This window comes from Bombus vancouverensis, chromosome 7 (assembly GCF_051014615.1).
Source record: "Bombus vancouverensis nearcticus chromosome 7, iyBomVanc1_principal, whole genome shotgun sequence".
In the NCBI taxonomy this organism is placed as follows: Eukaryota; Metazoa; Arthropoda; class Insecta; order Hymenoptera; family Apidae; genus Bombus; species Bombus vancouverensis.
In genome coordinates, this window is record NC_134917.1 from 16442315 (window position 1) to 16469537 (window position 27223).

A 27223-nucleotide genomic window follows, 5' to 3' on the forward strand; every position below is an offset into this window, starting at 1 on the left:
GCTAGACTTTGTATCAAACTTTGTATTTTCTTTTATAATTCTTTCGACGAAAAAGGCAATCGCTGAAAGGGAATTTGCTATTGCTTCGAACTAAACCTGGGAAAAGACACATCGTTGTCACTTAAACGTTAAAAACTCGTATATAATTACAGTCGTTAGCGAAGATAATAACATTTACCGATTCGGTAATATCGTGGTTCAGCGGGTTCTTCCGCTGCTAAATTATCTTCGTGTCTGTAATTTGATTTCTTAAGCGCGAGCCTGAACCTGAGAAAAAATAAGAAATTGCAGGATAATTGAAACGTTAAACCATTGTTGGAACGGTTAAATTGCAACATTTCTGTTAAATTCCGTCGATTCGTTTGGGAAAAGCCGTAACTTCTTTAACTTATCGTGCCGTGGGATGCGCGAAATTGAAATCTTAGGGACGTTACGACCGCGGAACATTATGCACGACCAGTTAAACGTGGGCCCACTTTGCGTACAACTTCTAACGACACGCGATTCAACGTGTACCTCGTTCATTTGTTGCTCTTGTACTTTTTGTTCTCGTCCTTCCATTTAGTGACACGTGTTTACACGCCCAGTTTATGAACTGCGAACAGCAAAAGGACCAAAAAGAACAACACCGACGAAATTCTAACGGACCTCGTTCGCGTGGGCGTTATTTAGTTTTAGTCTCGAATTTTGGCTCACGTGGCTTGTTTCAAGTATACCGTTCGATATACGTCGCGTTTCCTGCATTCTTTTTACATCCGTCATCCCGTAATTATGTCAATTATATGAATTTGTAAATGTCAGATGGAAACTTTAATGAAAGTTTAATCCGCTAACCGAGCAAGACTGATTAAAGCGTGTCTCTTTTACGAATATATTAACAGGAAGTAATATCAAGCGATAGCCACATTTGCCTTTTGACAAAACGATATAGCTGGCGAATGAATATTTCATCATACTTGGCCACGTAGTGTCTTCCACTGAAAAATGTTCCTATGAAGTTCTAAAGTACTTACGTACATTTTAATTCAGGCAACGTTTCAAAGGAAACGTGACTCTATAATACTCTGTATTATCGTATTTAATGCACGTTGTTTGGAAATATCCTAATTTGATTGTATGTGTTTAATTGTACCGTAGAGTTTGTAAGCGATAATATAATTAGAATCACAGAGAGGCCAAACTGATACCAACACTATCCAGGTTAATCGTTTTCTAGAGAATTAAACAGTAATTTTGATACGAGGCTTAAGAAACTCGAAGAAAATAGAACCGGGTAGTTTAGTCTTTAAGTGGCTTGAATTTCCATTTAATATTTCCCAGCTAAAATATTTTCATTCGATCGTTAAATAAATACACGTCCTACAAATTAGCCTCTCTTTCGTTCGCTCGAAATATGTTGGAGATAAAATTTGTTAGACGTCCCGCGGAAGGATCGTGTTGATATCGTTAAAGAAACATCCACGATACTCTGTATCAAAGCAAGCAGCACAACCTTAAGGCCAGTTTTTTTTTTTCAAATGTAGTTAAACGAGTTTCAGACCCTTATTTGAAATTACACTTCAATCGGAAACTTGGTTTCGTAACTTGTTAACGGAGCAGGGGCTGTTCCGCATTGGTTAAAACGTAAACAGCTTCGTTATTATTCGCACTTTTACGGCAACTCCAGAGACCGCTGGACCGATGGAACTTTAAATCCATTTATATCTCGTAAATAACGTTGAAACACTTTGCGACATGAATTCCCGTCGCCGGCGATGCACCCGCGAGAAATATAGTCCAACTATAAATTCGTATTACGATGCTTTTAGAATGCACTGAATGATTTTGATATGCAAACTAGACGTGAAAATTCTATTTGGCTACGTCCTCTTAGATCGCCTTTTGTAAAGATTACGAGTAGTCAAGACGTAATAAATAAACCCATCGAGGATGAAAGTTAGGTAGGTTCGACGCTGTTGAAAAGCTTACATAGAATAAACAAGCTACATAGATCAAGAACAAAAGAACTACTTTGATGATTACAAGAAAGGAAAATTTATTATAACGGTTTATGTAGGTAAGTTAATTTTTCTTCGGACTTTATGAAAGGTCTGAAATAAAAGTGAGAAAACGTAAAACAAATTCTCGAAATATTCTTTCACATAGTTAAGAAACAATTCGGTTACGTAAAGAGTAGGTTGATTTTTAAAGGGTTGGCATAGCAGGGAGAAAATGAATTCTTTCAGGTGTTAGTTTCGTGACTGATAGAGGCACTCGATCTCGTATCATTCTCGTCCAACGAATTTGGCACTATGTCAACGTCAGCCTTGATACAGGGATAATTCTTTCAGCTGAGCTTCGTGTAAATTTGTTCGCAGTAACAACGTATTCAGCTTCTATCTTAAAACACCGGCAACGCGAAAAAATTACTCGCCTTGTCAATTAGGAAAAACCACGTAGGATATAAATTGTCTTTTGGCCGGAAATTCGATGGAACTTCATATGTCCCTGTTTATTTTTAAAAGTCAAAAATACGTCTGTCAGATCGTTAGCTTCTGATAGCAAACGGGATACTAATTAAAAACATTAATTAAAAGTACTTCGCCCGACGCGAGTCGAGAGAGTTGTTGACATAGTTGAAAACTTGTAACAGCCACGCGTCGCGATCGCCAACAGTCAACCTGTATATGCGACCATCATCCTATGAACGGAGAAAATCAGCTTTGTTCGAGCAAATGTGCACGCGTAAGGCGAAAGAAAAAGAGAAAGAGAGAAAATCGTACTAACCCGATAAGCATCGAGCCAAAGATGTACGATATTAACGAAACATCTCGTTAAATTTTCTCTTAATCAGTTTACGTTATAGAATTCTATTTAATTCATATCGTAGTTGCAAAAAGAAATTTCAAGAATACTAACGACATTGTTTTCTTGTTATTTCCTCTTCCATCTAGATCCTACGATTCTACGAAGTTTAGAGAAATTGAACTTTGTAACACTGTAATAAACTTTTTTCCCTAAATTATATATTAAAAATTCTACGACTGTACGATAAGCTCTTCTAACGTGTCTATTATTTTATTCTACCGTATTATAATTCGAGGAAACAGTAAATTGCTTTTGTTCACGTGTTTTTCACGACGTCTATCCATTATTTCGCCGTTTGGTTCTCGATCGATCAAAGGGCGAGTCGAAGAAGCCTATCGTTGTCCGATCGTTAGCTTCCAGACGGAAAAACCAACGTTAGTTCGCGTGACAAAGTGATTTCGGTGGAATACGTTACACGTTCAACTGACGTAATATCGACGTAATAGGTTTCTCCGTGTGGTTTTCGGCGGTGGTCGGCGCAAAATAGCCGGAAATCGTAGAAATTAATGCATCGTTCTCTAATGCTGGAACGGTTAACCGCGCATAGCTGTGTGAACGCGGGCCCAGTTGCTTTGAAACGCGTTGAATCGCGTTATAAATCATGGTTGTACGAGGATCCGCGCGCGGCTTTCACGGAGGTCTAATGAATTCCTGTTTCGCCGAAAGTAATTCAACGGATCAAGATTAACGGCCTTAACGACGAAACGCTGCGTTACATACGTAAGCTTGATAGCAGTAAGTGCAATTAGCAGCCGAGATCAAGACTGCTTTCTATCGCTTCGTCTTCGCCACGATCTCTTAATCGCTTGATCGTTGTCAAATGTAACGCGTCTTTTCATACGTTGCGCTTATCGTCGAAGGTCTAACGAGACTACGTGTACGTTAAAACACGTTAGAACGATCAAGTATATAGATTTTTACGCTACGCTCGCAGTAAATATGTGCAATAAACGTAGGTACTCGTGAAAATTTATACAGTTGCTCGTAAAAGTTGGCCACATTTGAATCGAGCCTAACAATATACGTCGAAGTTACAAGACACTTCGTGGGTTTATTATTTGCAATTCTTATTACGTTTCACACGATCGTGTATTAAGTTTTTAGTGCATACACGTTTGCGATAAATATCTTGTAACCTTTGTACATATTTCCCGACTGGTTTGAAATTTTACCGATGTAATTACGACAATCGCGTGTAATTATAATGCCAATGAAACGCGAAAACGCGTCTTGTACAACGCGTGTAATATATACACAAAAAGATTTCACTGGTTAGACACTTAACGAGTGTTCAAACACTTTCACGAGTCATCGTATACTCGTTTCGTTTTTCGTACGTCTCATTGATCCGAGCGACGGTTTGTCGGAACACGTATACGGAGTAATCGTATTCATCGACGTAAGAAACACGTGCATTTACAGGTGTATTAGACAGACGTTGCGTGAAGCGTAATTGCCGCGTTAATATTCATCCCGAGAGCAGGTGTATTCTCCGCATATTTGTACTGTAGCGAAATTAGCCTTCGAGTAAATTTGAACAAGGCTCGTTTCTCCGAAACGGGGCGAGAATTTACGAGATTCGCGAAGACAGATTTCGGCTCCCCTCGCGTTCCACGATTAATACGAATCGTCGGATGGTTCGACGATTTCATTCATCGAACAGACATGGCCGAGAATCGCGAGCGACGCGATGGAAACGCGGCCTTTGAAATAAATTTGACTGAGATTACGACAGCAAATGCTGGTAAGAGAGCAAGGGACGAGCGCGTACGTACGCGTGGGCGATTTATTTTTCGTGAAACACGCGCGTACCGGCACATGGACGATTCGGTTGATTCACGACTGAATCATCGCTCTCCGACGCAAAGAGCCTGACCACTCAAAAGTATCAAACGGTGCACAGGTGTAATGTTGTTGCAATGGCTGTCATCTCCCACGCGACCACGGTATCGCGCTGCAGATACAGGATAGAAGCAAGGACGGCGACGTTTGAGCACGCCAACTCGTTTATATATAGGGTGCAATCGAATCGTGCATGCAAAATCTAGAACATAGTGAGTTAGCGACAGTAGCAATTTATGAAAGTTCTTTTATTTTTATACCCTTCACCCGCATGTTCCTATTTATCGCTACGAACATTTACATTTGTTTTGTCCTATGTTCAATGTTCTAACACGTGGAATTTCGATTCTGTTATCGTTTGTTATTGGGATGGATCTTTCTTGACTTATTTACAGTGTGTATGGTTTCTTAATGGTTGAAACCGAGTAGGTCAATAGGATATTTTCGTTTGAGTCTTCCGGGAAGATCTGTGTAATTGTTTTCAGTAGGACGACTTATCTGATCGTTTCTATTTCGACGAACTTTCAAAGTCTTTTAATCTCGTTTTCGATTGTCGAGATATCTGACGTTCCTCTGATATCGTCGTTTCTTATGTACCACAGTGCGGTTTGAATAAATCCTTGTATAATGGACCGCTGAAATTTCATTTTCTTTATATTTGACTTAGCGTTCGATTTAGATTTAGATTAGGTTCGATTTGTTTTTCTTTTTTTTGCTATGTGTTTTTTCTAGCTCAACTTGGCGGTCTCCCGCTAAGTATCGTGTCTGATGGACGTATTTCTCGTATCCCCCTGATATTCTGTATAAATAGACTACGGCGACGCGTGCTAGACGAACGAATTCAATGTACCTTTCTTGCATAATCGCCTAACTAGTCGGCACACGCCGGGTAATATACATAGTTTAAATGAGCGCACATAAAGTGCAAGATACTGAACAACGAATAATCAGCCACAACCTATGGACTGCCCCGCAGTGGTGGTGAGATCGAAATGGAAAAAATGATCAATGAACAATGGTTGCTAATTGAATTAAAAAGGAAAAGAAGAACGAAAATAGATTTGGAAAGTTGAGGTACGAAAATACAATTGGTTAACGTAAAAACCGATACCAGGTGGCTGGAATACCCGCAAACTGATACACGACACTACAAAATTTAACTGACGAGAATGTACAAAATAATTCTACTCCTATAAAAAAAAAAAATATAATTTATGAAAATAACGATATTGTCTTTTTCAGAAATTTCTTGAATATATAGGTTTCAATACCGTCTTATTCGAATAGAAATCTGTCGAATAACGAAATTTCGATTTTCCTAGTTCCCTCTAGTTATCAGTCTGAGAACGGTATTTGTTCGAGCGTTTCATTGTTTGATGGAAATTTACAATACGAACTTTTATCGATGTTACCTTTTATAAAATAGCGTTCGGCGTTTATCGTTATAAAAAATTGATTATATTTTCGCAATTCGTGGAAACGTATCGACGTACTCGAATAAAATTCACCAGTTCTCTGTATAATATCGTGCATTTTGCGATAAGCATGCACACGATACTCGTACAAGATTAAGCTGTTTCAAGATCCAAACTACTCGAACATTTAGACAAAATCTCAGTGAACTACTGAACTGTCTGCATAAGCAGCCTTGATACGAAACGATCGACGAAGTTTGCTATGTGTACACCTCAGAGGAAATATACTAACGAGTAACGAGTAATGAAATTTTTACGTCTCTCAATGCCATCGATTTTGTGTCGAACGAGGTTATAACGTGATCGATAGGCCGAATTAAAAGAGAAAACAAAGAAATTCTTATCTCGGTGAAATTATCAGCGAAATTTTATTATATATTTTTATCGTTTATCAAAATCAAACTTATCCTATGAAAATACTTTATTATTTACAATTTATAGATTTTACAATTTTACCCTAGATCCATTTTATTGCTTAAACTCACGAAGCTAATAATTTCAGCTGTTTTATTTTCTAACATAGCGCGCATGATCTGATCTGAAATTCTATTATGAACATACAATGCATCACACTTGAACGAGCTCTAATGTCCATCGTAATGAAACCGTTCGATCGTTTCGCGGTGTTCTCGTTATCGATTCGCGGCAGTTGTCGCGAGTTAGAGATATCACGCGACGCGAGATCTAATTAATATGTTCGACGTTTAATTAAAATTAATGAAACTGAGCACGAACAAAACGACACTCGATCGTCATATCAATTTAGTCGGTTCTTAATTGCGTTAGTTTCCGTTAATTGCGACGCGATGCAGACGAACCACGGCCTCGATTCCATCCAATCGAACAAATTGAACAAGTCGAGGAAAAAGAAAAAATTAAAATCGCGCCGATAAGTTTCAGTTTCTGCAATCGTTTTAACGAGAAATTCGAATTTCCATATTCGTAAAATCGTTGCTCGATTTTCTAAATCGAGTACAGCGTACAAGATCAAACGATAGTCTTATTAATTTGAACGAGAGAAAAAGAACGAAACACCATTCTTCGAGTAATCTCAGTGCTACTTAAAAGCTGTTCGAATAAAATATAAGAATAAAAATGACTGAAACGAAGAATTAATTAACAGCACTCGAATTTCGATTCGTTCGTGTCGATTTTCAAGCCTCGTTTTATCGTCGATGAAAGCAGAAATTACGAAATTCGTGCAACTTCTTGCACGAAACGTGTATCTTGGCCGTTTTATCGCAAACAAATACGCGACATGCGTGTATCGACCGCTATACCGATGAATATTCCGTGATATAACGAACCCGATAACAAGGATTACTCCGATAGGTATACTCGATTTCGTCCTCGCTTTGCAAGTGTATTTTGATCGAACCGATATGCGCAGATAATTCGTTATCGCGTCCAAACAACCGCGAAGCTTGTCTGGTCTCGAGTCGATGCATCGTGATTTTTATATAAAACTCGTATTTTTGCTGGCTAGCTGATAAAATATTACCGATCGAAACGTCATTGTCAATATTGCCCAAAGATAAATAACACTGTAAAGAAATAAATCTGTGCAGAAATACAAAGCACAGACTATAGATATCTGTGTAATTTCATATTTTTATGAACTTTCATCCGTTAAATATTCTAGCGAGTAAAATCTGGCTATTTGAAATATGCAGGCTAACGAACGAAACAACGATAAATTACATGTTCTATGTTTTACAAGAGCGTAGTTACAAAATCCAATACATCTAGCCGTCGATACATTTCCACGTTATCAAAATCTTTTCATATTCGTTAACTGTTAGTTTACCTTTGTATCTTTGATTTTCCGCTAAATGCATAAAAATCCGCAGTCCTACTACGTTTCATCGTGCCACGATATTTATTTAAAAGCAGCCAACTTTCATTTTTATTTATCCGTCAATCGTGATATCTCGCGATGCAAATAGGAGGACGGGCAAAATTAATCGTCCAGTTCCTTTTGTTCATAAATTTTCCTTCTATCCTGGCGTGTCAGCCGTGCCGTTTTGCCAGTGCGTTGGAAGAACTCCGAGCGGAAACGCGATTTAAATCGGCAGGGAAAGGGTGGATGGTCGAACACGGGCGAACTGGCGGGAATTAAACGAGAAACGTCCACTATTTTTAGCCGACGCGCCAGATTATAAATCCATAATTCAGTGTCGCGTTCGAAAACGTCTGATAAGACCGTTCAGACCTCTGGTTGCGCACGGCACGGAACTCTTGCGCCGCTTTTACATTTTTTCATCGCCCACGAGTTTTCGTCTGTGTTACTGCGAACGTTTATCGATGCTTTCACAAGCTTCGCTGAATCCTCTTGCGGAAGTCCGTGTTCTTCCCAGGGGATCTAGGTTTTTGGATGTTTCGAGTTTGATATACGATACTGTGTATAAAGAGCTTAAACTACCAAACCGAAATTTCTTTTCTATCGACGAATATAAAGATACCTGGTATTGTTTCAAACGTATCTTTGGTTCCTGAGTATTTAATTCGTTTAGTCGAGGTAATTTATTCAAGGAATATTGATTGATCTGGTATAATTCTTTGTTCTTTAAGTAGCAAGAATTCTTTGGACGATCTTGTATTTTTCTTTCTTCTTAAAAAAGATTCTTAATCGTTTCGTAATGTTTCTTTATTAGATGTCCGAAGATTCGTTTCTGTACACGCAACGTCGTACGCAGATATTTCTTAAAAATATAATTGAACGCTATTGCGAAATCATCATCGTAGATGCTTTAAGAATTTTGCACGGTTCGAGTATTATTTAGTAACCTTCACCAAAGGAATTTTCAGAGGAGAGGATTTTTATGAAAATTGTACGATATTGTAACGATCTGAATTTCGAAAGCTTACCGAAGACGTTTCATTTCCACAGTGGCGATAATTCAGCGAACAGCATCCTCTCGCGCTTCTCGTAGCTTCCTTGATAACGCTTTCGACGACCGGGAAAAGTTTTCTGAAATCGAAGGAACGTGAGTTTAGCCTAGAAGCGACATTAACGGGATTCGCGCTATGCCGCTGTATTTTCCCCGTGTCACCGTTCTTATCTTCCTTTTCCGGCCTTCTCGCTCTTTCTTCCTCTCTAAAGCTGCAACCTTTCATTAAAAAACACGCTGCGAAACGACGTCGAAAGGAGGCAAACAAAACTCTTTCTTTGCTAATGTCTTTCCTACCTTTCTTGTTTCTTCTCGTACGGAAGAAGCTACCAAGGAAAATCCTGTTTACGCTGCCGTATTCCTGTTGCCCGTTTAGCGACACGACGCACTCTACGTTTCTTCACTTTTGCTCTTTTACACCTTCTCGATCATTATCCTCGCCTTCCTCCATTCTTTTACGTCTCTGCTCGTTTACTATCGCCACGCTTCTGGATACGTCCTCCTCACTGTCCGCTTTAATGCACTCGAAATCCGGCATCCTTAATTCAATCTTTCGTTAGAAAATCCAATAAGGAGCTCGTCGTCGTCGCTGCGAACGAAGAGAGCAAATCGGACGCTTCGTTTCGGCATACGGATCCTCGTTGCAACGCGAAATTAGCGTTTTAGAGCGTCTGAATAATTCCATGGCGTACGGCGCGGCCTGCTAGTCTTATCTCGTCGCTTCAATAATTTTCCTGGGGATGCCGCAATCGCAATGCTACCCTCTGAACCAGCTGCTCGTACGATCTCTTCGCCCCTAGCATCACCTCTCTCTCTTCTCTCTCTCTCTCTCTCTCTCTCTCGCTTTTTCTCTCTCTCTCTCTGTCTATGTGTCATTTTATCGCGCAACGTTGGTTTGCTGCCGCGTTTCGTTTTAGATATTTATAAACGCATTCGCGATTCACTTTGCAACTTTGCTCTGTCTCTTATACGGCGAAACGAGTTGCGAAACGAAGGCTGCAATTTTCTTGCGGCATTACGCGAATTTGCGAGTCTCTGAATTATGCGGATGTAGGAGAGCGGTTGTTTAACGTACAGGCGTGGGTTGGGAGCGGTTGAAAATGGTTTTAACGGAATGAAAAGAAAAATTCTGTGGCTCGATGGGAATTATCCTCTTCTCTCGTAGTTGCAGCACCAAATCCGTCAAAATGATGGATTTCGTTTTCTCTTCTCTTCACGATTATTACCAGCGTACAGGACTTTGTAACAATTAGACTAGAAGCGAGATTAAGTGGTTAATTTACTGGATTACAGGGATTCTTGCTGAGATCGAATCTCGTTAGGACGATTGCTCCAGCGTTAAGTATAACACGTGGAACAGTCATCGATCGAGCATCTTATTGCTTCTCCCTAGCGAAAATATTGGGCAAATCTCAAAGGGAAATCGTCCGTCTGATGATAATCTGTATTTAAGATTCTTTGCTGAAATGTTTCTACGTACTAACACCGAATTCACTGTATCAATTACAATATACGAATGCTGTTTATCGTCGAGAACACTTGTCAATATATTTTAACAGAGAACTATGAATCTCATTTGAAAACACATAACCTTCCCCGAGTATCTCGCATAATTGTATCACGTATCCGGAAAATTTCTAAAGTCTCAGGACTGACAAACGAGCCTTTACGTAGATGCAGGAAATAATAGGATCGAACAGATGGCTTTATTGGATCGAAAAATGACTAATTCGAGTTCTTTGAACTCACACTGGTGCAAAGCAAAAGGAAAAAATGGTTTAATTCATACGAAAGTACGGTCTGTTGGTTTCAACCTTCACAAATCAGCGTGTTCGGGAAACCAGGCATGAAAGTTTCAACGAAAATAGAAGCTTCGCGGCTGCATCGTAGTCGGAAATCTTTTGCAAAAGTTTCGGCGGCGTAACATTGCGCCGCGCCAACTATTTTCACCCGATATTTTCACTGTTCCCCCGACTATTTCCTCCCTTCCCCGACTTTTATCATTTTTCTTTCCGGTTTCCCCCGTTTTTTTTTCTTCTTCTGTATTCCCAGTACGTGGCAACAGCCCGAAATTTTTATCCAGTGAAAAAATGTCTCGACAAAAGAGGCAAAGCGTATTTTTTTCGCCTTTCCGCCAGCCGGCACCGCGATAAATCACGCGAAACGTCGCCGTGGAAATGCATAGTCCCGCCAGGATGTATCAACTCTCCACCAGTTGAGAGCGGCAGGGTCAAAGGCCAATTATAGTCATCGTCAAATCGAAGATGGCAACGATTGCGGACGCGCCATATCGCGCGCTTCTGTATCTTCTTAAATCGTCGTTGAAACTAGAATCATCGGAAAAAGATATTCGGCGGATTCGGGTCAGACGACCGAAAAGATCATTTTATCGGATTTCATCGTCGTATTTATCTCGTATCGAGATTATTTAAATTTATCTTACGTTAATTACGAAATACATGAATATATTCTGTTTTGAATGAAATGGTTGCACGTACATGTATATCTTCGTTTGGACGATAGATGATATTATTTTGAAATTTTTGTTTGCACACTGACAGGCTACGGGAGATATAAATTCTGGCCGAATTTCGTTCTTTTTCCACTAGAATTTTTACCATCGAGCATTGTTGCTATCTGACAGAATCACCAGCTATCAAAATAAATATTTGCAGCCAAATCGATGCATATTATCGCGGTACCGCTAGGGAGTTCTCATAGATTTTATTTTACGTTCTACATCTATATGTGTGCGTGAATTGAAAGTTATTGCTGCGCGAAATTTCCAAGTTTTGCGGTATTTTCGACTCGTAAATCTCATTGTCTGGTTCCGTTGCTTTTCTCGATTAAAAATTTACACTCACCTTGATAACGAATAATCTCTCGAAACGCGAGTCAATCAGAGACCAAATCGATCAACTCCGTTTCCGGAAAATGTTCCGCTTCTAATGTCAAAGTATTTCCGTATGTTCGTCGTTTAATTCCTCCAAAACCGAACGATCGTATAACCTCGATGGTGTCGATCAATTTGATTTCTTAGTGGTTCGTATCGGACGCTATAATCGCCCCTTTGTTACCAGCTACCATCGTCGTCACTCTTTCGAACATATTTAATCGAGTTCATAACTCTGTCTCCCTTTCTAAATTTACGTATCATGGGTAGACTCCAGCGACGTTTATTTTACCAAAAAAGTTCCACCCCGGGAAGCCTTTCAGCGATCCATTTGCCCGCAGGAACGAACGTCCTTTCACAAAGTAGTCGTCGGTGGATTCATGGAAAGTAAGGTAAGAGAGGGAGGACATTGTTCCAGGGACGATGCGATCTATTTGCCTTTCGGATAAGGCGAACCGTCTCCCTTTTCCAAGACACCGCAGAACGATTCGAATAAACTAGCTACTCTACTGCTAAAATACGATCAGTTTTAACTTTAACCCAGAAATACTATAGCTGGCCATATATAACCGCGTTCGCAATTTATTTTTGTTTCTGCTGCTTTTGAAAGATCCTATAACTTCCTTCCATTTGAAAAGGTCAAGGCTACTCGCAGTCGGTTGTTACGGATCTATGTTTATTCAAAGGTTGTTGCGTTAAAATTATGCTCCCCGATCATCCATATTTCGCTTCCATTCAGTCTCACGGTTACGGTATTCAATATCAGCAGAATATTCGGTGTTAGTATTAGATTACTAGAATCAAACATACGATAAACACTCACTAAACACGACATAGTACAATGTCAGCAAAATTTACTTAGAATTCTCAATGAGAATTGATTGTAAAATACATCCAAATAAAAAAAAGTAATTAGGTTATCGGAAAAGTTTCTTTCGTTTTATGAAGAAATAGACGCACAATGTTTTTTGTTATATGTTATTTTGTCGAATTACGTACGACCGATTTTGTCCTGTTGAGATAAACACAACATTTCACAGACTTGGTTTCGCGTTTGTACGAAGGTGCGTTGTTGTAAAAAACACGTTTGCGAAACAAAGACACTTTTCGAGCAACCTAATAGAATCGTGTATAGACGTAGTATTTAACAGGGTTAGTTAAGTCTGGAACTGTCGTATCAAATTCATCGTATCCATCGATTGCTTTTTACAAAATTAATAACAATTTCCTTTTTTTCTCATTTACTTTCATCGCGTCACTTCGATTAACAATGGATCTTTTACCTTCGTTTCTTGATAAATCTTCTTGCTCTAGTCGGTTCTCTTTCGTCTCAGATATATCGCTTACGATTAATCTTGCGTTTTAGAAGATTTTATTGGCCGTGCATCGAGCGTACAGCGAAACGCTTCCCTCTCGCGAGATTTGTTTCGTTGTAATAGGCTTTGTGTTGTTCGCCACCACAACAGCCACGAATCATAGAGAAAACGGTTTATTACCAGCAAACGCGTTCCTCTTCCTCTCGTCCATTTCCTTTTTCTCTTCTTTCGCTTCACATTCTTCTCAACTGGCGCCTGTTTCTCTCACGTTGAGCAGCGCACCCGTTGATAAACGCGAACCACGCTGCCGGTCACTACGTCCTCTTCTTTCTCTCTGCCGCCGTTTTACTTTCTTCCAGTCGCTGGTGGAATTATTCTTATGAGAAATAAGGGGAACACCGGGGCATTTGTTAAGCAGCGAGCACCGCTCGACGTTTTTACGATCGTTGAAAACGCGCGGGGCAGGACTTTGAAATTTACGGCACGCTTCACGACCGTCCAGACGTAATCTGATAAATTTAACGCATAGATCGGCGGCGAACCAAGCACCGAATGCTTGATCACGATCGCGACACAGTTCCGCGTTTATGCGATCGCAAGGTCGTTGCTGTAATTGCTCTGTAATATTATAATTTTATAATATCGGCGATAAAAAGCCGATAATCGCGAAGCTACGAAGCATTAGGACGCTGGTCTCGTATAAAACGCGATAATTGACGTTGATTGTTATATTAGGTCGTTCGAAATGTTTCTTTCGTTCTATAAGGAAATAATGGATGCACAATATTTTCCGTATTTTATCGAATTACGTATGATTCAGTTTGTTCTATCAAGATAAAGATCACAACGTTTGGTAAATTAGATTTCATGTCCGTATAAAGATGCCTTGTTGTAAAAGACGTGTCTGTAAAAGAAAGACACTTTTCCGACAACCTAATAGAAACCATTAATCGCATTGTATTTGTGCAAGGCAATGGATCAGAGTATGCAAAAACCATTGCAAAGTTTATAGGAAAATAACGAATCAATTGATTCAACGAGCTTTCTTTAATTCGTGTCCAAATATGTATAAACGGTACAGTGGGATAAACAGTACTTACCATAAGATAAAAAGCTGCAACAGAAAAAGAAAATTCGCGTCTGCTAATTTTGTAGCCTGTGTCATTATCTTAGTCGCTTGAACGCTGGTGTCTTAGTACGTTTTTACGGATTTACAGAGGCAGAATAAATGGTAAAGGTTGTATTGAACCAGATTTTATGCACTGTACCGAATTAGTAACTGCATTAGCTAACTTTGTTAAACCGTAGTTTATTTGACGCTTATGCTCGTAGCTCTATTTTGCGACAGTCTTAAAAGCTAAATAAAGAGAAATTATTGCAGCACTTGCAATTCCTTTTTCACTATATTCCGCGTAGAATTCATATTAATTGGCCCTCAAACTCGCTGTTATAACCGAGCAGTTGGGATGACAAATGACGTTAATTTCAGCAAGTAGAAACTAGTATCTCGATATAAGCGAGGAATATTAGTTTAGGATCAACGTTTGCGAGAAGATTAAAATTATTCTAATTTATATGTTTCTTCGCTGTATGTCATTCGTCGTTTAAACTTCTCAGTTAATCGGACGGCTGTTTAAACGACGAGTATCCGTTTTCTGATCGAAGTCCGTGGCTCGTGGATCTTCATTGAGTTAAGCGACGAAGTCAGGTTTTCTATTAACGACAAAGAGAGACTAGGTTCTAAGAGAGATTTCTTGTGGAAAAAGCGGCTGAGCTTCCGATAGCAGTTGACGTATTGCCATACCGGGGAGAGACTGTTCCATCGATTGCTCTTTCGCTCAGTTTCTACCGATCGATTGATTGCTTCGTATAAAACCCGTTTTCGTTTTAATCTGCAGGCACACGGAAACTTTAAAAATACAAAATGACCGACGCTCGTGCGCGATTAATATACAAAAAATGTGTCGCAGAATAGAGACACCATCGATAGAAAGCATCGTTGCTTTTAAAGTACTTTCTCCTTGCAATTTATTTGGACGCATTGCGAAATATATAAAAAGTAAGCCATATTCCTTGACACGAGTTACCGATAAAGATAACCACTGCATCGTTTACTCTTAAGATCTGTGAATTACACGCGTATACAGAAAATTCGAGACTCTTCTTGGCTCGATTCAGCGTTGAAAATGGAAGGAAGGAAGAAAAGAAGGCAGGTTGCATCCCGCGTGAAACACGGAGAGCATTCAATGGAGGTTCGCGGTAGCGATGAATTAAATTTTTTCCCCGACGAACAAAGGAACGAGAGGGTGGCTTTTTCCTCTCTCAGCAGAGATCGACGCGAAATTGAACAAAAGAGGGAGAACTTTTCGAAACCGGGAACGAACGGAAGCTGCGTTGGTCTCGTCAAAGGTATTCGTGGCATAAAAGCGACACGCAATAACGTCAGATTATTGAAATTTAATAAGAATAATCGCGACCGATTACGAGTTACTGATATCGTTTCGTGGATACGTTCGATTGAGGCGAAACAAACGATTTAACATGATGTTAACGCGTTCATCGTTACGATACGCAGATTTCTACCGATCTGCGTATAATCCCAACAATTCGTTCTCCTTCCCACCTCTTTCCAGCTCTTCGCAGCCAACTGGTTGCCCGTGTGTTTGTATAATTCATTTTGCAACGGTACATGCATAGCTAATCGAGGATTTATGGTACAGGCGAGGGCAGCCTGCCTGCGTTAAATTCCCATATTAATAATTCCGCGCACGATCGTCCAATGCTACTGCACGGAATGTGTTAAATTTCAACGGGTGTCCAGCTTGAAATTATTAGGACTTAACTTCGGATTGGATCTACGCGTGGACACTAATGTCGATAGAATGATCTTGGAATACAGCATGTCGGATCGATCGATCGTATGCTATCGGAGATGTTACGTTTCATATCTAGGCAAACGTGCATATCAGAGAACTCGATACAAGATTGAATTTATTGCTTTGGTAACTGTAGCGGGAAGTTTTACCGATGAGATTGTATATCTTTCTAGAAAGGAACTCTGATGATTTTACGCGTTGCAAAAATGATGCGTATGGAAAATCGAGCACACGACGAATCGAAATATATCTACATCTCGTGTAACATTTAACGCTTAATTATTGGCACGAAATTTTACAGACTCTGCCTAACGTGATATACGATGTGTCGTTTTTTCTTCTCATATCTTTTTTACGTAATCGTTTAGCATGATTAATAAAAATATGTTGTACGTATCGGGTATCTCTTTCGTTTCCACGCAGCGATTAATGTGGCGAACATACCACGTGATAAATACGTTGTACGAATGTGTTTTAGTGAAAGAGTCTTAACAGATTCCGCGTTGGCGTCTAAAAAATTGGATATCAACGATCGAAGATAAAAATAAATATCGTAGATGATCTAGCCAATACATCGTTAAGCGATAATAATTTTTATGTTTCTTGTAAATGTTTCTTTAAAATAATGTTTAACCATTGCTTCTTTGTTTGCAGCCCACCAAACTGAACGTATACAAAAACGACGCGGAAAGTTGGGACTACACAACGCCGACGCTGGGTGAGTTTCTTCCAGAATTTCTTAGTCTTTTTTATCTCTCCGTTTTCTCGTTTATTTATCTATTTTTTCCCTTATGTTGGCTCGTAGAGAACACGCGTTCTCGCTCCACCGTTCTCAAGCATTTTAATCATTAATGTCACGTAGCAGGGGCTGCGTGTACGCGCGCACACGAATTTCTCCATAGACCGGAATCGTTCCTTTTCTTCGCCTCTATTTCCATTAGACTCGCGGTAACTGAGAACTCCTTCTAATTCGGTAACATTTTCGCCGACCTGTTTTTCCTCTCTCGCGCTTTCTCAGTGCTCGTGTGCACCCGCGAACACAGAAGAAAACGGTAATTGGATAAAACGTAGTCCGGATGCGAGCTTAGAAGGTTTCCGCGTCCCTCGTTAAGTTCACGTGCGCGCGCTACTCGACACGCGGAAACGTTGATCGAACCTCGTAAAGAATCGTTGGAAAATCTGAAGAAAATAATTGAAGCGGCTGCTGCGATAGACAGCTCCACTTTCTCATCGTATTTATCAAATCAAAGAAAATCGAATGATCGAATCAGTCAACATTGATACGCTTCCTGATACGTGCTACGAATTCACTGTCCGCTAATATTTGTAACGAACGTTTGCACTTTTCGGTATAAAGACCATAATACGAGCCGCTTACTTGCCAAATTATCGCGAAACAAAAAGCAGAAAAAAAGTAATGAAATTATACGAGACAGGCGCCAGTCAAGCGCTTTGGCACTGAAATTTCAAAAAGCGGAATTAACCGCTTTGGCCTGTGAACGACTAATCTGCTGATATAACCCGTACGCACGAATATTAAAACCGTATTACGCGATTCGATTTACGTTTCCATATAAATTTGCCAGTAAATTTCAACGTCACGCGAGTTTCACCGGCAGATGATTTCCATTTCTCAGCTCGTTCGCAGAGGTTGAGCAAAACGAGGAACGATTCCAGTCCCGTCCACACGAACGAATCATTCTCGTCCATCGCTAGTCGCATCGATTCATACCGCGTGTTACATCGGGCAAACGAGGCAAACGATTCACGCAACCAGACACGTCGGATGTGTCGTCCTTTTACGGGAAATCGAGACAGAAATACGGAGATACGTGCGGTTCGCCGAAAGCACTGCAGTCGAAAAAAGAAAGAAGAGTCGATAGATGCGCCGTGGACGCGCATCGCGTCGTATCGACGTGTGTGCGATCCATTGTAGCGAAACGATAAAGGTACTCGTTAGAGAACCGTGCTCTCGATATTTTTCCGTTTTAAATCACAATTACTCGATGGCAATTTATTTCGTGTCGTTTCCCGTCGCAGATTGCTGCCCCTTCCACCAGCTTCGACGCGATCGTGCGTCCTCTTTCCACCATATCCACCTGGAATTATCGTTCAGAATTCTCCTTCGACCTATTTCGAATTTCCAACGATTTCGATATACCGAACCAAGTATTGCGCGAAACTTTTCACGCTAGTTACGTTCGCGAGGTGCAGCAACATCGTATACAGTGGCTCGAGAAGATATTCGAACGCCTGTTAGGCGATCCACTTTGAGATTTCATTAATGCTAATGAAACTAGACTACTGTGATTATATTGGCCGAATTGGAAACGAGTCTGGAAATGTATATTGAAGTTAGAAGACATTTGCTACAAGCATACGTTTCACGAAAATTGCTAAAGTATTTATACAGCTCCATCGTCCACGCTTTTGACATATATCGTGTGAGACACTTGTTAAGATTGCTATTCATGCTCTTTTACTATACTAATTTTCTACTAAATATATGTTCGCAGTAAATGTCTTGCAACTTTTATATACGTTTTCAGATTGCTTTCAAATTTTATCAGTGTAATAATCGGTATAATAAGACAGTCGTGTCTCGTTATAATGTTAATTAAATTCCAAAATATTCCGTATAATGCGAATAATCGCGATGATTGAATCTCGTTACGAATGCGAATGAAATTTAGGAATGTTTCGGCATAAAATAACGGTACAACACACGCAATATGCATATTCATAAAAGTTTTCTATGGTAAGCGTTGAGATACTTTCGCGAGCCGCTGTAAATAGTTTCTTTTCGTTGCATTTAGACTACCGAATGTGCCGATTATCACGCGTGCAATTCGGAACGAAGGAAGATTTAGAGCAGAAAATGGCAGAGCTCGGGGCTAATTAAGAGAGAAAATTCCATCGTTTAGACCTTAGACGGCTTTTTCTTTGAGATTGCGCGAATCTTGAATTTGTTAGTCGTCCTGGATCTTTCTTTCTGGGCCTTCGTGATCTTAATTGTGCTTACTGAAGTTTACACGCCGAATTTAAAAAGAAAGGTAATTACAATTACCAAGATAGCGATTGACCGAAGGAATTTTAAACGGCGTGCACGTTCTGCACTTTGCTCTCGCGATGTCTTGCCTCGAACGTTGTTTGAATTGACCCAAGTTTCGTGATGAATCTAACAAAGTTCTCGGTGACTATAGGTCTATATTCTTATAGGTCGAGCGAAGCTCTACTTCGAAGAGATTGGAATTACTATCCAATTATCATCAATTTCTTACAACCTCGCGGAAGTTTCAGGATTAAGGTCCCCGAGATTATTAATAGAATTTACCAACTCGACGATTCTTATTTCAATTACGATTACATCGATCACCGTGACAGGAAGTTCTCGAAACGAATGATTATTTAAAGAGCGTAAAGTGGCTGATTAATATTCGACGGAGAGAATTCTGGAAATATTTACGCGTCGAAACGGAGATAACGAAGATTTTAGCAGCGAGATCTTCCATCTCGAGATGGCACGTTTCAACGATAACCAACGATGACTACGCGAAATGTCACGGTAACCCAGCATTTACCGACATTCGCATCTCCAACATCGTATCGTAGCTTAGAAACACATTGTACAATGTTGCGTTTAACACTTTTTCGAAGAACAAATCGTTTTCCTAATGCTCGGTACCCACGCCATCGCGATCGCAACATTTGCATTCAATGCTCGCAATCTGCCATTCGTCCTGTTTCAAATACCACTGTGCCCTATGATCTCAGCAGTTCTTGCTTTACACACACACACACGTGCATCGACCAGTGATTGTAAAAGCTGAACCTTTAACCTCGATCGCGATACATTGTTCATAAAAACGTTGGAGTAGGAACGAACGGAAGAAATACAATACAGAAATGTAATCAGTGGATTTCTATGCATCTATGGGAAATTAAGCGTGCAAAAACTCGCAAAATGAAAGTAATAATATGAAGGTAAAAATATAGAAAATGTTCGTGGCACAGAAACTAATACACCGTTCGATAAGCGAAACAAATCCCTGTTCTAAATCTTACTCTTTCGATTTTGTTCGTAAAAATATGCATTTGCTTAAATTATTCGCAGATAGTAAGCTGGTAAGCAAGTGGACTAAGCTTTAGCGATCAGTTTCGATCACCGTTAGAATAACAAAAATCTTCGACACCGCTCTAGCTCGACTCGAACAAACTGACACGCGACTTTTCGCGCGACTAAATGATCTCTCGAAGTAATTAAACGCGTAACAACCGCAAGAAGTTAAGAACGAGCGAGTGAAACGGTGCCGCGGATCGCGTGCCAGGTATAAAGCTGTGGATGCGATTCCACCTAAACGACAAGCAGACACGAACTCGTGGAATTCGGTCCAATTACACGCAGGCTGACGTCGCGTCGCTCATACCCGACACGGGTACTTTCGAATGCAGGAAATTTCTAGTCCAGCTCTTAAATACTCGAATTCACCGAGTAATTGGTGCGGCGCGACGCCTTCAGATCTTCTCGATCTCGTGGAATCGGTCGAAGGATTCGCGGACGTTCGAAACTGCCACGTTTCGATTACTCGCCAACTATTCTCTTCTCGGAGTATTTTCCAAAGTTCTTCGGTGAAAGACACAGGAGAAAGTTTGCGAATCTGTTAGGTCGTTAAGAAAGTCTCAGGGCTGCTTCAGGCTAGAAGCAAAGTTTTCATACTAAGATAACGGTGTTGCTTGAATGATTTTTACTTGTTGAAGTTTCCAATATGGCCAGTGATTCCGTGTTTGTTGATGGAAGAATATTTGGAAAGTTTCTGGCTTTATTTCCGCCTTGTGTGCTCTCCTTCGAATGCCTGTAATCTATTAGCAATTTTTTACTTCCTATTCGTGAAACAACCGAGTCACCGCTGTTTTCCTGTTCTCCGATACATTAAGAACCGAACAGTAAAATAACGTGCAAATAATATATAGATCAATACTATCGCGCAATAAGAAATTTGAAAATCTAAAGATCTGAGAACCCAAAGATGATATTCATGATTCTTACTCTACGATCCTTACTCCCGAATTTCCTCATTTCCATCATCCTCAAATCGTGAAATTTTTCACGAAGCAGATCTTTTTTTTTTTTTTTTAATTTCAGAAGACAAATCGTGTCGACCGGTCTAGACACTGAGAATCAATGGAATTATAGTTAGTATCGAACGATCAGACAAACAGGTTTTTCTTTCTTTTTTTTTCACTTTTTCCAAGCAAATCGGAGAAGGGACGCGTTAACGCGCCTAATAAAACACGCTTGATAACTTAATTCCTTAGTGACAACGCTGTGACTTAGACAGATTTAGTGCGTCAAATTCAATTCTCTGTCGGAATTGTTGGCAGTGCGGTTGGCTGGCGAGATCATTTCACGCCCTACACCACATTCTTCGGTCTATCACGCGTACATCCTATCAAGTAAGAAACAATTAACGTCTCGTAATCTCTCAGCCTTCTAAAATACCCATCATACTCGCTCGAATCTATGCAGCAACAGTCTAAGACAAATCCAAACAACGGATCCGGTTATTTATGCCACTTCTCGTAAAACCAGCAAATAAATTTAAACGCCAAGACAACCTTTATTCAGTTCCACCTTCGATCATCTGTAAACTCGAATATATTCATAAAAGTTTTCTATATAGCAAGTGTTAAAATATTTTCGTAAGTGGCTGTATTTCGTATTAACGAATGACGTCAAAAAGAACACAGATCGGTAGATCGGACCACTAGATCAATTAGGTTCAAGAAGAAGATAGGTGAGATCGACTGGCGTACTTCTAACCTTTTCTCCGTGTCTATCCGAACTATCTTACGGATGAAAGTTTCATTGGATCGAAAGGTATAGTAGATTCGACCTTTTTTCCGCAAAGGAGACGCGGCCGAGTAGCTGATCGGCAAGTTTTCATGGCAATCGGCAGCTGTTCGTCGCGATACCGATCGACGTGTTTGCCCCGTGGCATCGATTCACCGCTCGACACGATTAAATCGAGAGTCGAGTAGTGGTCTCTCCTGGATCCTTGTTTGAACAACGAAATGAGAATCCGGAGAGAGGAGGCGAGTTTCACCGTGTAACACAGTGATAGCATCGACGTTCCTGTCGTTCGAATCTGATTTTCCGTTTCGCGTTCCCTGGAAACTCGAACGACCATTAAAATTAAGATGAGACGATTCGCTTCTTCTTGAGTTGATATTCCTCACGATAATAATTCTTTTACAAGTTTAACTCGGTCGTGTCTAATATTTTTCAACAATAACATAATTTTCCTTGTTCGGATCTTAAAGTCTATTTATTGTTTTTTTTTGTTATTATTAATCGATTTTCCAAAAGATAATGCTCTTCTTGAGAGGACGTTGAATAGCGTGAACAATGTTCCAAACTTACGTGAAAAAATTGAGTAGGTATCTTTTTTTGAAATATCACACGGATGACAGTTTTTATACGAAGTTAATTGAAATTAATCCTTGATCATTCATAAATTGAAATTGTACGAGAATATTATTTAGATCGTATCGTGTTTAGTACCGGGAAGATCTAAATCACCTAATCGACTTCGGTATGGCGAAACAGGAAATAGCTTCAGAAGCCATCATATTCGTATTCTATATATTCCTGCCATTAATACACGAACTGTTCTATTTTCTATATTAACGCTATATCGTGCTATCGACGTTTGTCTATGAAGATTTTAATATTCGACGAGGCTTCGATGCTATCGTTAAAAATGACCGTCGAAATATTATTAAACCAATTAAAATTCTATCAAAGTACGCGAACAATCGTTAAATTTATTTTCTTATTAATCACAGTCGAGAATTTGTTAACAAAAAGAATTAATACTTTTGGAACTACCAAACGACAGTTTCTTTTTACATTGTATAGTTTTGTTTCTTCTCCGTTTTGCACGTGTTCCGTTAGTCTCGGCGGAAACGATAGAGAAATAAGAAAGCAGAGAGGCGCGATTTAGATGCGTAACACGTGTCTGACAATTTGGTCCCACAATTGTAGATTACCCGCATGTAAATGTCGAGCAGGTAAACGTGGAATATAAATAGAGAGGATACTTTAGACTCATTTGTCACGTGCTCGAATATATTTAAGTTCGTCCCACTGTTTGGTACGACGTATGTAGCTAGATAATGTCGCGGGGCTCTGATATACTTTTATAAAACTTTGGATCTTTCCCGCATCGGTAACATCGTCGCTCTTCATACACATACAGAGATTCCTTGCGACTTTGCCAATGACGGAAATTTCCACGTTGTTAGGCAATGGTTTGTAACAACTGTGTCTTTTATCGATTCTAAAAACCCATCAATGCCACGTACCAAAGAAAATCTTTTTACATCGTTGAAATCGTCAGAAACACAGTCGCGCGAACTTCCACGATAGAACGTTTTACCCAAGAAAAAAAACTTATAACTTTTATCAACTTCGCGTTAACGTTCTGCATAGAGAAAGCTTAAAAAAGCATCGTCAATTGTTAGAAAATTATTGCATCGACGAGACGTTCTATCGAACAAAGACTATTCAAGGCGATTACAACACAAAGGTCTTAATAACGTGCACTCTCTCTATTTACCTCTCGCTGTAACGTAGCAATTTGCCGCGGTGCTCGATGGAACGTGTGGAATACGAGGAACTCTAAGTAAACTGCAAACGCAGTTACGTCTGTCGTCGAACGAGAGACAACCACATAGATACTCTGGCACGAGGCAGAACGAATCGCGCGCTAGAGAACGTTTCGAATCGAGCGGATAGGCAGGCATTCTACTCGCTGTCAGATCCACGTCACTGGTGCCACTAGAGTGTAGCACGCAACCCCTTAAAGAAACGAGCCGTCGCTTCGAGAAGATTGGCCAGAATGATACGCGGGAGCGGGCAGAAACTCTCTCGGGTTCGAACCCTCCAAGAATAGCGGCTTTTAACGAGGCTAGTTAATCTCTCGATCACGTTAGCTCCAATTTTCCGTCGTCGCTAAGCGGCCGACAGCCGATCCGCTGTATTTCGCTTTGGCACGACGATTCGTGAACGCGATTAGTAGCCCGCGTTCGTTTCTCGTCTGGTCGTCTATAGGCCCAGGCCGTATAAATGTCGCGGAACCGTAGCTACCCAAGAGAGTGGAACGTCGATGGGGATAAGAGAAGACAAAGCCAGACGAACAAACGAGCCCGTTGTTCGAAGTATATAAAGTCAACGAGCAACGGAACAAAGAGGCGAGCACAGCGCACGGGAATTCGATCGAGAGTTGCCTAGAGCCAGCTTTGGTTAACGAGTTATGTTTGAAATATATAAATCTCCGCGTCGTGGCAGAAAGGATTTAAGTTTCGCGACGCTATCTTCTTTCGGTCCGTATCGAGCCAAGAACACCACGAACACGACAAAGACGACACGTCGTCGTTGGCGAAACGAGAATAAGCTTCGTGTCTATGAGATACAGCGAGAAAGGGGACGGGGGTGAATCGAAAGTCAGTGATCGATGCACTTACATAAAACTTTATGCCCTCTATTCGGCGATCGAACGATGGCACGTGTTCCTCGAGATAAATGGCGCGAAAAATCAAAACGCGAGATCAGCCGAAATGAAGCAGAACGAGGTCGTCCGCTGATACGATGGTTACAGCTAGCTTGGAAGCCGCGGTATTTTATTTCAGATCGCGGCCAAACTGGAAGCTACGTATATACGCGCGGTAAAATCGTATCCACGTAGGTCGAGGAGAAGGTTAATAAACTATCGATTCTACTGGTCGCTCGATACCTAGAGCTTGTTACGCTGATCGTGGATTTAGCCCGCAACGATCCTGTGTGTACGATAGATACCGTTGAACGAGCCGGTTTTCCTAGTCGAAAGCGATTGGACGTGTGCCCGTGTTGATCCTGTATAATAAAATATTCAGATCTAACTTTCAGAGACTGAAAGGAGCAAAAAGAAATTTCATCGCGTCCAATCGAATTGCGTCTCAAAGGTTCGTTCTTTCTTTGTCCTCGATTCAATATCCATCGATATCTGTGGAAATTCGTCGCCGATAAGCAATGCACTTAATAACGTTTTAACGCCGAAACAATTCGCATTATCTTTGATAGGATCGAATTTAGAGAGATAGATTCGTATACTTGGAAAATTTATTAATGTTACGAATAACATGGCGCGAATATATAGCGATGGATTCTTCGTCGACGTGTTTCATATTTTGCTCTTTTTCTGGCGGAACATTTTCATCTACTACGCGGCGAAGATCAGGAAACTCGTAAACGCGAAGTGGAGATGTTTGGTATGGCGACAACGCGCATACCGTTTCGCGATTTAAATTAAACGGGGTCGCCACGAATATCTGGCATGCGATAAAACATAGTTGGACAGTCAGTCATAACAAACGCGTGTCTCGAATCTCACTATGTTTCGATACGTTGCGTTTAGGAGGCTGTTTCCTGTAGTTTCTTGCGGATTCTAGGAATCAAAAAATTCCTGTCACATTTTTTACGATCACGTAAACATATTTTAACGACTGTTGACGTAACATTGCATTTTTTTACCAATGTAATATTGTTGGATACGAGTAGATCGATTAATTGTGGATAATTCTTAGAAATAAATTTCTTGGCAATAGTAACTTCCTTAAACGTAGAAATTTCCAACTTTCTTTTTAAATTACGACGATTTTAAATCATATCGGATCTCTTCTTTTTTACTCTTTAAAAGAAGTCTACAAAGAAGGATGAGAAAATTTCAACGTAAGTTAATTTTGTCTTAAGTAAGGTTGCAGAGATAATTGGGTTCCACGCCGTCCCACGCAATAGATGCGACTGACGTCCGCAGAAATATGTTCTGTATTTCCGAGGCAATTCGTAGAAAGGCACATCCATTTTCCTATTAGTTGTTGGCACGCGGAATCTCAAAATGTCAATCATATTAGAGTACATGCGATCATACAAAGGAACGCTGGCTTATTCCTACTCGAAAGACTGATTGCCTCGAAATCGATTTGATTGCGAATCCACATATCTTTGTCAGGCTTCCATCTCTATATATTCCAGTATATTCCAGTGACTAAACATTTCTTTTTTCTTTTTTTCTCTTTCTATAATATTCCTCTATAACAGTTTCAAGCGAATGAAACTTTAACGCTTGAATAGAAAATCCTTCCAAAGGTTTAACGAAGGCATCTATTTTGCTTTCAATGTCGATTTCGATCGATTCGATCGCCCACGATAGACTTCTGTCGTAATACCAATCGTTCCAAACTCTAGTAACCTAAAGTTTATACGACTTCACCACAGGCGGCTTCTCTCGGCCAGTTCTTCGATTACCAAAACTCCATTCTGTTCCTCCATGTAGAAATTCGTTCTAATCGCTGTCAAACGTTCGTCGAACGATTTTCTCCTTGCGAAAATTACTCAGACCCAAGACCATTAATTTTGTCATACGTCCAGTGCTCGATTTTCCACGATCGCCATTCCCAAACTCCTGGTCCTTTTTTTATCTGGAATTTTCAAGGCGAGACATTTTCAAAAAGTCATCGTTCAACTTGAAGCTGGCAACAGGTGTCTGGAATTTTCTCGTTTGCTTCGCGGCGACTAATTAATTAATTCGTCAGGCTAGTAATATCGCGCGCGTCGTTGTCCCAAGCGAGACACAACGATATTTGCGGCGCGTTACAGTGAGTTTTTAGTCGCGTCAGGTTAGACGGGCGTCGTCGTCGAATTAAAATTCCTCGGAAGGAAATGGAACGAGCTCGACGAAAGATCCGCTGTAGCCTCTTCAGTCCATCAGCGTCGCTTGCGTCACTGGCTACGCGTACACGATTTCAGTCTCTAAATGTGCGCGAACGTTTGAAACGCGAGTTGCAGAGGTCTGTGCGAGGTCTACAAACGAGATTCAAGAGACAAAAAGAATAGCAAAGCGGCGAATAACCACGGAATGAATTTTTAAACCCTACCTTTTTCCTTTTTTCGTGTGTCTCGATTTCAGCAGCTTTTTGCACGCCGGCATATCGTTCCCCTGGGGTAACGCAAAGTCGATTCGAAGAGAACGAGCTTATGGAATAT

General features: G+C 40.4%; 1 protein-coding gene across 2 annotated transcripts in view; it reads left to right on the forward strand.

Moving 5' to 3' along the window:
* sm (heterogeneous nuclear ribonucleoprotein L) overlaps positions 1 to 27223 on the forward strand; it is a 164733-nt gene that overhangs the window by 86197 nt on the left and 51313 nt on the right. For both annotated transcript variants that reach the window (XM_033332775.2, XM_033332783.2), the window contains exon 6: positions 16795 to 16858. In XM_033332775.2, coding sequence (XP_033188666.1) covers positions 16795 to 16858 — 64 coding nt within the window. The remainder of the gene's footprint in view (positions 1 to 16794; positions 16859 to 27223) is intronic.